This window comes from Bufo gargarizans, chromosome 1 (genome assembly GCF_014858855.1).
Source record: "Bufo gargarizans isolate SCDJY-AF-19 chromosome 1, ASM1485885v1, whole genome shotgun sequence".
Taxonomy (NCBI): Eukaryota; Metazoa; Chordata; class Amphibia; order Anura; family Bufonidae; genus Bufo; species Bufo gargarizans.
In genome coordinates, this window is record NC_058080.1 from 351,727,123 (window position 1) to 351,739,863 (window position 12,741).

The following is a 12,741-nucleotide window of genomic DNA, read 5'->3' on the forward strand; positions in this document are numbered from 1 at the left end:
CTCCGCACGGCCAGGCGGACACGAAAACACTGCAAGCAGCGTTCGGGTGTCCGCCTGCTGAGCGGAACGGAGGCGAAACGGAGCTATACTGATGCATTCTGAGCGGATCCTTATCCACTCAGAATGCATTGGGGCTGTACAGATCCGTTCGGGGCGTCTTGCGAGAGCCTTCAAACGGAACTCACAAGCGCAACCCCAAACGCAAGTGTGAAAGTAGCCTTAGATATCACTTTTTATATACGTTTTTATGGAATTCTCAGTCAATTGCTCGAGTCAACCACCAGCACTTATCCCTTATCTTGGGACAACCCCTTTAAGGCCCCATTCACACGTCCGCAAAAGGGTCCGCACCTGTGCTACAATTTTGCAGAACGGGTGCGGACCCATTCATTCTCTATGGGCCCGGACGTGAAGCAGAGAGCACACTATGTGCTCTCCACTTCCGCATTTGCGGAGCGCAGCCCCGAACTTCCGGTCCGCAGCTCCGCAAAAGATAGAACATGTCCTAGGTATTTCTATGGGTGTGCTGGCCGGGTGTGTTGCGGGTCTGCAACACACCACGGACGTGTGTGAATGGACCCTAAGGCTAGGTTCACATTGTTTTCCCATCCGTTTAGCATATACAAGAAACATATATGTTAAACGGATGCCTCAGACAGATGCCATACAGTGGTAGTTAAAAGTATAAATTTTTTACCGGACTCGGCAGGATACAAGAACGTGGTGTGCTGCATTTTTGTATCCTTTTTTTCATAATGTATACATCAAACAGAGGCATAAAATGTGATGCGAACCCACCCTTATTTAGAAATAACCATGTTCTGGAGCACTGTACATGGAATGTACAAACGTACATTTATGGCATTTGGGGGGGAAAGTAGGAAAATAAAAAATGGCCTGAACGCCTTAAAACTGATAGTTCAAATGAATAACACTAAATTATCTCATGACAATGGCACCTTTCAAGTGGTGGGCTATATTAGGCAGCAAGTGAATAGTCAGTTCTTGAAGTTGATTTTTCAAAACCAGAAAGAAAATTGTAAGGATTGGAGAGACTTCAACAAGGGAAAATTGTGTTGGCTACATGACTGGGTCAGAGCATCCCTAAAATGGCAGGTCTTGTGGGGGTGTTCCCAGTATGCATTCCTTACTAACTATTAAAATTGGTGCAAGGAAAGTCAACCAGTCAGCTAGGTGCTGCTTTTTCAGAGGAGAGTCACCTCTCACAATTTCTGTACTTGTCTGGTACAAGGCAAATGTGGATCTGCAGTGTACAAATGTGGATCTGCAGTTTGTACTAACAGCTGGGTTTGTTGGGGCTAGTGATCTTTATTTTAGAGGTCTGGTGTGTGGTCTGTATTTGCTTAAAGAATCTACTGTGTGATCTCTAGCCAATGCCAGGTGTGCTAAAGGGGGTCATATGTACTATTTATGATTCAAATGCCATAGGTTGGGGCGTGTCCTATATAAATGGGTAGAAAATATGGTGGGGGGAAAAAAAATATAATACATACATATATATATATATATATATATATATATATATATATATTCATTATCTCTTCAGAATCTCCATGATGTCCCTTTTGAAAATATGGCAAGTAACTTAGCTGCTAACATCTTGGTGCAAGATATCACAGGAAACCTTCAGAGGTCTTGTAGAGTCCATGCCTCAACAGGTCAGAGCTGTTTAGATGACACTACAACAGGGGCATAACTATAATTCATAGGGCACTATAGCAAAATAAGATGTGTAAGAAAATTGAAACAGCAGCATAAGTAGCAATAATAAAATGTACAATAGAACAGTATATCAGAAAACCCCTATTATAGCAAAAAGCCACCATATTATTACTCCTCACCAACAGGTACAATGTTCCTGATAGGGCTTCCACCCCCGCAGCCTCTGGGCCCTATAGCAAGTGCTATGGCTATAGTTACACCCATTCCCACATAATATTAGGCCGGTGGTTTTAATGTTAAGATTACATTATGTATATCTCAAATTGGAGAGAAAACATTAATGGCATTGTCAACCAGGCATCACATAAGAGGTCATCAGCACTTAGATGCCAAATACAGTGCGATTGGGCCCATATTCCACTTTCAGCAATGAAATCATTTTCACGATCTCAGTTTGCTATTACTCAATAGGATCCTTGATAGTTTATATCCAGTAGATAAAAAACCTATCCTAGGCATGCACTGGACATACTGTCCCGATTACAGAACAGTTGTCAGATATCCATCTTGCATTGCTGGAATCCAGACAGGCTCTCCTATACGAATCTATAGAAATTACAGGGGGTTGTCAGAGTTCTGCTAAAACTTCACCAGCAGCAATAAAAGTTATGAAATTACAAAAGAAGTCATACTCGCCATCCTGCGTCTTCCATCATCATGCTCCGGTCCTCCCTGATGGTGTTTGTTTTCTAGGGTGCAAGCAGTAACATCCAGTCATGTCACCACTGCAGCCAAGTGCTGTATACAGCTGGAGTCACTGCACAGTGACCTGGTCTGTACGGTGCATGGCTGCTGCAGGCAGGAGATGTCCGTTTTGTAGGACCGGAGCACAATGCCGGTAGAGGAATGAGAGAAAAATTGATATATATTGCTGCTGGCAAAGTTTTATTCTAATTCTGACAACCCCTTTAAAGAAATGGCAGAGGTTGTTGTTGCTGGGACACCAAGTGTGTACGACACATGGCATAGGGCACGTCGCTGTAGTCACAGACAGTGCACTCAAGAATCACTATGGAATAAAGATATCTGTAGCTCTCCTCGTCCTGGTAGTACTACAATTTATTTTCTTATATTGGACCACATTAAAAAGACAGTGACATGGTTACATCTCAGTCAACACGCTGGCCTGAGGCACAAGTCAGCTGGAAATGGCCATTCCATTGGGATGTCTCTACTTCATGCTGTGTCGTTCTTCCACAGTAATTCTAGAAATAAAGGGGTTAAACTGTATCTCATGTAGTTTTCCTGAGAAAGCACATCTTGGCTTCTGCTGCTAGTGGTCCCCGTACAGCATTCACATGAGGGATCCGACTTACCCTGGCCAGTGTGACAGTGTACTGCTCCCATATTATCATCTCTTCCATTTCAGACACCTGCTTAGAAAAGAATGACAGGATTCATATCAGAGAAGTTTCACTTTACCACACAAGCCGCTTTCATTTTAAAAAGATTATCTATTTGACGTGCTGCTTTACCAATCATTATTGTGAAGTAGTGAGGTGTGCATTGATTTCGGTGAGGGTACTGGCTTATATTATAGCCTTCTCAATGAAGGAGCCCTGACCAAGATGACCTCCAGAGTTGGTTGTGCCCAGGCTCATGTTGCGCTGTCTAGGTGCCATATTAGGGTCTGTGGAGGTGGTATTCTTATACCTATATCTAGATTTGTAAATCATTGTGAATACTGAATTGTCTACCATTTTCTCACGTTTACCAATTTTGACTGCAACATGGTACCTTGTGAATAGTGTGTCTGCCCATTGTACTTGTATTTAAATTACTATCCATTAATAAAGATGAAATATTTCAAATCGGTGGCAGTGTGCATGTTTTTTGTATTGAGTTTTCATATTGCTTCAATAACAGGAGCAAACCCAAACCCAAAATTGCAGCTGGATCAGCAACCTTTGTCACGCAAGCTGTTCTGAAACTACAACTCCCAGAATCCTTTCACTTCAAAGGGAGTTACAAGACGAGTTGAGTAAGTGTGCATGCTGGGAGTTGTAGTTTCACAGCGGCTGGAGTGCGAAGGTTGCTGATCCCCACTATAGGTAAACTCCAGGCAATTTCTCTATGGAACACAGGCTACTGATTGTTGTAAAACCGTATGTATCCTGCTGACATCCCTGATCTACGTAGGTCTATGAGGGGAATGTGCATAACGTGCACGTGACCCCAGATGCCTCCAGACAGAAGTGCTTCATACAAATGAGTCATAAGGTTACCACAAAAGATGATGGGTGACTGGCAAGTTAAAATCCACCAAAACACAATGGGGCAATTTAGCAAAACTGGAGTAAAGGAAAACTGGCTTAGTTGCCCATAGCAACCAGATTCCACCTTTCATTTTCGGACGAGCTGTGCAACATGAAAGGTGGAATCCGATTGGTTTCTATAGGTAACTAAACTAGTTTTCCTTTGCAGTTTTGACAAATCTGCCCTACAGTGCGAGAATTCAAGCTTAAATCCTGGCATACAAGCTTTACTAAGCATTTATCATGTGTTTTAGACACTTTTAGTGCCTCCTTTATTAAGGGGGGGGGGGCTTGAGATGCACCAACATTTTGTAAGCCAACCAACAGGTGGTGAAATGTTAGACAAAACTGTGTAAATATACACCAAATTTATCTTCCAGCATGCACCATTTGATTTGCCTATGTAGCCTAGGTTTACACTGTGGAAGTAGACCAGATTAGTAATTCTGCTCCAAAATAATAACATCATCAGCAGCGCAGCATATGGCTAAGTAATTCCACGTTACAGCGAGGAGCAAGCCGTCACATCCCACTACCTGTCTCTAAGGTGTACAGTACCCTTGAAGAGCTTTTACAAATGAACCTCAATCTCCCTAGTCTTGAGCTGGTGTAACCTACTATTGAGGAACGACTCCATGAATGCTACACCGACTCCCAATATTACACGCTACCTGTGTCTGGGAAACATGCAACTACTTACCTGAAACCTCACCGCCATCCCACCACAAGCAAGCAGTCCTGAGAGGGGAAGGACTTCCAGCCTCACCTGCACACTTGTGTTTTTCTCCAGAACGTGCCCTCCCACAGTGACACAGGAAGGCATATTCAGAGGTGGAGAACCCGGAAGGGAAGCAGGTGGAGACGGAGTCTTTCTAGGACTGACATTCCTATGTGTGAGCATATTTAGCCAAGACATGGAGATCAACAGTTTCCTTCCTGATAAGCCATACGCTACAGGTAGACATGAGAAAGTAGTGATCATGGGGGCAGGGGTTTTCAGATCCTACTGAAAAACATTACAAATGGGGTAAATGCATCCTCATGTGGCAAAATTTCTCCACACATTGTGAATGTATGGATATCGCACATGCAAATCAGCCCACTGACTATAGCTTTAGGCTCTATTCACACATCCGTGATGTGTTGCGGGTCCGCAACACACCAGCCCGGCACCCCCATAGAAATGCCTATTCTTGTCCGCAAGCTGCGGACAAGAATAGGACATGTTCTATCTTTTGCGGAGCTGCGGACCCAAAGATCGGGGCCGCGCTCCGCAATTGCGGATGCAGACAGCACACTGTGTGCTGTCCGCATCCATTCCGTCCCCATAGAGAATGAATGGGTCCGCACCCGTTCCGCAAAATTGCGGAATGGATGCGGACACATTCTGCGGACGCGTGAATGGAGCCTTAGTACCCAGATGTGAACACTGGGGTAGATCTATCAAACTGGTGTAACACTGTAGCAACCAGATTCCATCTTTTATTTTTTAGAGCTTCTTTGGAAAATGATAGGATCAATCTAATTGGCTACTATGGGCAATTGAGTCAGTTTCCATTTGCAGCAGTTTTGATAAATCTCCCCCAATGGCTGCTAGGTGTCTGACAGCTTGCTGATCTCCCAACAGAAATAAACTTGCACACTTGGCCGATCCCAGCATGCACATTTATGAGGGAGTTGGGAGAGACACCCATCAGTCACATGCTTAGGCTACTTTCACACTTGCGGCAGTGTGATCCGGCGGGCAGTTCCGTCGTCGGAACTGCCCGCCGGATCCGCCGATCTGCTGCTGCCTGAAAGCATTTGTGAGACGGATCCGGATGCGGATCCGTCTCACAAATGCATTGCAAGGACGGATCCGTCTCTCCGCTTGTCATACGGACCGACGGATCCGTCTTGTAAATTTTTCGCATTTTTACCGATCTGCGCATGCGCATGCCGGAACGACGGATCCGGCATTCCGGTATTCTGAATGCCGGATCCGGCGCTAATACATTCCTATGGGAAAAAATGCCGGATCCGGCGTTCAGGCATGTCTTCAGTTTTTTTCGCCGGAGAAAAAACCGTAGCATGCTACGGTTTTCTCTTTTGCCTGATCAGTCAAAACGACTGAACTGAAGACATCCTGATGCAAACTGAACGGATTACTCTCCATTCAGAATGCATGGGGATATGCCTGATCAGTTCTTTTCCGGTATAGAGCCCCTGTGACGGAACTCTATGCCGGAAAAGAAAAACGCTAGTGTGAAAGTACCCTTAACTGCTAACTCATATGAATGTGGTTTTATACAAATGTCAACTTAAAAGGGGTTGTCCTATTACAACGTATCTGTATTATAGGGTATAATTGTCTGAGCAACGTGGCTCTGACTTCTGGGGCTCGTGTTCCCCATGTGAATAGAGCAGCAGACACATATTCGTGCTGCCTCTCCATGGGACTGCCGGAGAGAGTGGAGCGCTTGTACTTGGTTATATCTGCCAGTTGAAGGTAGCGGTGGTGCACACTGACTGTCTGCTGATAGCAGGGGGAAGTAGGAGAAAGCCTGATGTAAAAATGTAGCATTCCTTCCTGACAATCGCCTGCTTGTTAATGGAGGAGACCGCTGCTATTACATGCAGTGATCTCCTCCACAGTATGGGGAAAAGGAATCGCTTATGCCATTGCTCTTCCTCATACAAAATGATTATTTGCTGGCAGCATGATTAGACAGCACAATCTGCTGCCGGCAAATTATGATATTTAATACTGCTGGGTAGTACATACAAACGCATTTTGGTGATGAGCTGACCGACTATCAGCCAGTGTAATACAGGCTTAAGGGGAACCTGTCACCAGGATTTGATGTATAGAGCTAAGGACATGGGTTGCTAGCACATCCGCAATACCCAGTCCCCATTGCTCTGTGTGCTTTTATTGTGTGAAAAAAAAAAAACATATGCAAATTAACCTGAGATGAGTCCTGTCCCTGAGATGAGTCCTGTCCCTGAGATGAGTCCAGCGTGAAGGAGCCCAGCAGTGCTCCACATCGTCAGAATTTCCTCCTTGCTCCCTTACGTCAGAAAGCCGTAATCTTGCCATGCGCGAGCTAGCACATGTGCAGTGTCGTCATAGTGTTCCTTCCCTGTGCTGGCATCAGCCTCAGGGAAGGAACTGCGCATGCGCTAGCTCACGCATCGCGAGATTACGGCACTCTGGCTTTCTGACGTCAGGGAGCAAGGAGGAGATTCTAAGGATGCGGGGCGGTGCTGGGCTCCTTCACACTGGACTCATGTGGACAGGACACATCTCGGGTTAATTTGCATATGTATCAAATAGTTGTTGTTTTTAAACACAATAAAAGCACACAGAGCTATGGGGACTGGGTATTGCGGATGCGCTAGTGGCCATCTAGCAACCCATGTCCTCAGCGCTATACACAAAATCCCGGTGACAGGCTCCCTTTAAGGCATGTCAGACAATGTCAGTGTGCATGGTTATACTGGTAATCAGCCAGAGAAAACCCCCTTCATTACCATTTGAACGCTACGACTCATAATCGTGTAATGTGAATGTATGATGACTGACCGATTGTACTAAAAATGCTCTGAAAATGGTTTACCTAATGTCATTCTGTGTATTTATTTCCAGGTCCTGCAAAATGTCTATCCATAATGATGTTATGTAACTGTTAAAATGTAATATGCCCGATTCACCAGAAGCTGGCAGCATAAATGGTAGAGCCATCTTACATAGAATGGAACCTTCTTTTCATTCTATTTTCTCCCTCTAGGGAGGGTTTTAGCTAGTTAGAGGGTAGAATAATAGAGTACCCCCTGCTAGGGGAAGGAAGCAGGAGCCCATCCCTGCTGGACCAGCCCTGTACAGGCCAGCCAGAGAACCTTCAGCTCTGCTGGACATGAGGCAAAAGCTGGAAGCCTCTGAAGCCAGGAGTAAAGTTCCCTGGACAAAGCTAGAGACAGACCAGAATACAAAGTTAAGTACAGCACAAAGAAGAAGCCGAGTTCTATAGTCAGCCTGTTAGCACAGCAGGGCCAGAGAACAACAGATGTAGCAGAGAGGAGTTTGCCTGCCACAGTTAATGCCAAAGCCTGCTGGAAACCAAGAGAAAGCCTGTAAACCGTTTGGAGGAATGTTTATGCAAAGTAAAGCTGTTCTCAACTTCATCCCAAAGGTCTGGACTTAATTTATTCTTCATCCCCCTACTACTACTACCCCCTTTTTTCTTCTTTTAGAGGGCAACACCTGGGGTTCCAGCATATCCAGGTAGGAGCAACGTGACACGTGCAACACCATTGAGGGACATTTAGGCCACCCTACACCACTCGGGCATTCCTACACCTGGGTACCACCATCTACCACAGTATCACTAAAAGGGGCCCTGTGCCCTTGTTGCTTCACTGCAACTTGCGTCACAACAAAACATGTACTTTAACCGCCTCCGGACCGCCTAACGCAGATGTGCGGTCCGGAGGCGGCGGCCCTGCGCAGAGTCATGCATATATGCATCATCTCGCGAGGGCCGGGATTTCCTGTGAACGCGCGCACACAGGAACGGAAGGTAAGCGAGTGGATCTCCAGCCTGCCAGCGGCGATCGCTCGCTGGCAGGCTGGAGATCTGATTTTTTTAACCCCCAACAGGTATATTAGACGCTGTTTTGATAACAGCATCTAATATACCTGCTAGCTGGTCCTCTGGTGGTCCCTTTTGTTAGGATCGACCACCAGAGGACACAGGTAGGTCAGTAAAGTCGCACCAAACGCCACACTACACTACACTACACCCCCCCCCCCCCGTCACTTATTAACCCCTGATCACCCCATATAAACTCCCTGATCACCCCCCTGTCATTGATCACCCCCCTGTCAGGCTCCGTTCAGACGTCTGTATGATTTTTACGGATCCACGGATACATGGATCGGATCCGCAAAAAACACATACGGACGTCTGAATGGAGCCTTACAGGGGGGTGATCAATGACAGGCGGGTGATCACCCATATACACTCCCTGATCACCCCCTGTCATTGATCACCCCCCTGTAAGGCTCCATTCAGTCGTCCGCATGTGTTTTGCGGATCCGATCCATGTATCCGTAAAAATGATACGGACGTCTGAATGGAGCCTTACAGGGGGGTGATCAATGACAGGCGGGTGATCACCCATATACACTCCCTGATCACCCCCCTGTCATTGATCACCCCCCTGTAAGGCTCCATTCAGACATCCGCATGTGTTTTGCGGATCCGATCCATGTATCCGTAAAAATCATACGGACATCTGAATGGAGCCTTACAGGGGGGTGATCACCTATACACTCCCTGATCACCCCCTGTCATTGATCACCCCCCTGTAAGGCTCCATTCAGACGTCCGCATGTGTTTTGCGGATCCGATCCATGTATCCGTAAAAATCATACGGACGTCTGAATGGAGCCTTACCAGAGGGGGTGATCAATGACAGGGGGGTGATCAGGGAGTCTATATGGGTGATCACCCCCCTGTCATTGATCACCCCCTATAAGGCTCCATTCAGACATTTTTTTGGCCCAAGTTAGCGGAAATATATATATATATATTTTTTTGTTTGTTTTTTCTTACAAAGTCTCATATTCCACTAACTTGTGTCAAAAAAATAAAATCTCACATGAACTCACCATACCCCTCACGGAATCCAAATGCGTAAACATTTTTAGACATTTATATTCCAGACTTCTTCTCACGCTTTAGGGCCCCTAAAAAGCCAGGGCAGTATAAATACCCCACATGTGACCCCATTTCGGAAAGAAGACACCCCAAGGTATTCCGTGAGGGGCATATTGAGTCCATGAAAGATTGAAATTTTTGTCCTAAGTTAGCGGAAAGTGAGACTTTGAGAGAAAAAAAAATAAATAAAAAATAAAAATATAAAATCAATTTCCGCTAACTTATGCAAAAAAAAAAAAATTTCTATGAACTCGCCATTCCCCTCATTGAATACCTTGGGGTGTCTTCTTTCCAAAGTGGGGTCACATGTGGGGTATTTATACTGCCCTGGCTTTTTAGGGGCCCGAAAGTGTGAAAAGAAGTCTGGGATCCAAATGTCTAAAAATGCCCTCCTAAAAGGAATTTGGGCCGCTTTGCGCATCTAGGCTGCAAAAAAGTGTTACACATCTGGTATCGCCGTACTCAGGAGAAGTTGGGCAATGTGTTTTGGGGTGTCATTTTACATATACCCATGCTGGGTGAGATAAATATCTTGGTCAAATGCCAACTTTGTATAGAAAAAAAATGGGAAAAGTTATCTTTTGCCAAGATATTTTTCTCACCCAGCATGGGTATATGTAAAATGACACCCCAAAACACATTCCCCAACTTCTCCTGAATACGGCGATACCACATGTGTGACACTTTTTTGCAGCCAAGGTGGGCAAAGGGGCACATATTCCAAAGTGCACCTTTTGGATTTCGCAGGCCATTTTTTACAGATTTTGATTGCAAAGTTCTTCTCACACATTTGGGCCCCTAAATTGCCAGGGCAGTATAACTACGCCACAAGTGACCCCATTTTGGAAAGAAGACACCCCAAGGTATTCTGTGAGGGGCATGGCGAGTTCCTTTTTATTTTTTGTCGCAAGTTAGTGGAATATGAGACTTTGTAAGAAAAAAAAAAATATTAAAATAAAATCATCATTTTCCGCTAACTTGTGACAAAAAATAAAAAGTTCTATGAACTCACTATGCCCATCAGCGAATACCTTAGGGTGTCTACTTTCTGAAATGCGGTCATTTGTGGGGTGTTTGTACTGCCTGGGCATTGTAGAACCTCAGGAAACATGACAGGTGCTCAGAAAGTCAGAGCTGCTTCAAAAAGCGGAAATTCACATTTTTGTACCATAGTTTGTAAACACTTTTACCCAAACCATTTTTTTTTTTGCCCAAACATTTTTTTTTTTATCAAAGACATTTAGAACAATAAATTTAGCGAAACATTTATATATGGATGTTGTTTTTTTTGCAAAATTTTACAGCTGAAAGTGAAAAATGTCATTCTTTTGCAAAAAAATCTTTAAATTTCGATTAATAACAAAAAAAGTAAAAATGTCAGCAGCAATGAAATACCACCAAATGAAAGCTCTATTAGTGAGAAGAAAAGGAGGTAAAATTCATTTGGGTGGTAAGTTGCATGACCGAGCGATAAATGGTGAAAGTAGTGTAGTGCAGAAGTGTAAAAAGTGCTCTGGTCATTAAGGGGGTTTTAGCTAGCGGGGCTGAAGTGGTTAAAGGACCCCAAGTACTGCGCCCGACAACTGCACTTGTAAAATCGTTTATGGGAAAAAATACATTACCACTTATTTTTTTAACTACCGTAGAAATGTTCTATTCTTGTCCGCAAAACGGACAAGAATAGAACCCGTTCTATATTTTTTTTTTTGTGGCCTGCAGAATGGACGTGAAGCTGCAGTAAAATTAACGGGTCTGCATCCAATCTGCAAAAAATGAGGATGGTATGTGGAACGAAACTACGGAGGTGTGCATGAGCCCTGAAAATGTTGTCCATCATCAGCGTTAAATGACTAAGGTCGTTACATGTACTCGTTGGATGGATACTTCACATTACTATTAGCTTCAGTGCCTCATATCATTTATGATGAGGGGTGAAAAGGCCAGAGGAGACATAAAGGAGCCAGGGTGTCTCCAGAATAGCAGGTCAAGTTAGGAGTACTAGTAGCTTAGCAGTGTATAGAGGGGAAAATGGCACTGGCTACATTATCCAGGTTGGGGGGGGGGGGGGGGGGGGGGACAGTACACCTGCGTATCAAAAACCTGTGTAAAGGAAAACTTACTTAGTTGCCAATAGCAATCAATTCCATTGACCTTTCCATTTTCCAAAGGAGCCCTAGAAAATGAATGGGGGAATCTGATTGGTTGACTTGTAACAGTCAAGCAACAAGTCAAGGGGGTAGCCCTTTCCTCTCCTCTGGCCGTACCACCGTACGCGATTCCTGCCTGCTTCTCTTCTCTACCTCCCGTGCGCGCGCTCCACTATCTTCATGCTTCATGCTCCAAGTGCCCCACGTGATCACTGTAGACTTGTAACCAGATTGCAAGCCAGTGATCATCGGGAGCGGAGCTTGTGTCCGCAAGAAAGACGGGAGCGAGCGGCGAATGAGGAGGACGGCGCATGCGCAGGATTCAGAAGCGCCGTCCCTGCGAGTGAGCCTGCTGTCAATTACAAGGCATAGAGGCGGCGTTAGGGCAGGGGCGGTACGGCCAGAGGAGAGGAAAGGGCTACCCCCTTGACTTGTTGCTTGACTGTTACAGCACAAAATTTGAACTTTATAAGCCGATTTCTGGATGAATAAAGAGCGCAGGAAAGCGCACCTAACATGGATAACAACACACTAAAGGTAATCTATAACGTACTGTTGATAGTTTAAAAAGTCAAAATGAGGTGAAAGGTTCGCTTTAAATAGGAAGGAGCCGCCCAATTGAATCCGGATGCCCTCCGTTTTTCATGCATGCCCTATTCACTTCTATGGAGCCAGAGCTGAAAAACGCAAACAATACAGAACATACTACGATTTTTCCTGGACGCAGAGATGAGTGATAAACAACACTCATGGGTCAGGATTCAGTCCGGATCCTATGCGTTCACTACACACCGTGCATCCAGACAGAAAAATCACTTGTGTGAAAGGGACCCAAGTCAATTTAAAAAAAAAAAAAGTTGCAAACCCCATGTCTGTGACTTTTTGAACATAATT

The 12,741-nt window shown here is 44.9% G+C and overlaps 1 protein-coding gene across 7 annotated transcripts in view; it reads right to left on the reverse strand.

The window, feature by feature from the left end:
* The window catches only part of TJP3 (tight junction protein 3), a 108,749-nt gene that overhangs the window by 82,599 nt on the left and 13,409 nt on the right, over window positions 1-12,741 (reverse strand). For 3 of the 7 annotated variants that reach the window (XM_044268646.1, XM_044268640.1, XM_044268622.1), the window contains exons 1-2: window positions 4,699-4,731; window positions 3,060-3,119 (exon numbers count right to left, since the gene is read on the reverse strand). In XM_044268646.1, the coding sequence (XP_044124581.1) occupies window positions 3,060-3,119; window positions 4,699-4,716 (78 nt within the window). In that variant the 5' untranslated portion in view covers window positions 4,717-4,731. Of the gene's footprint in view, window positions 1-3,059; window positions 3,120-4,698; window positions 4,780-12,741 lie in introns of those variants that run through there. The other 4 variants (XM_044268652.1, XM_044268666.1, XM_044268628.1 and 1 more) reach the window with 3 other exon arrangements.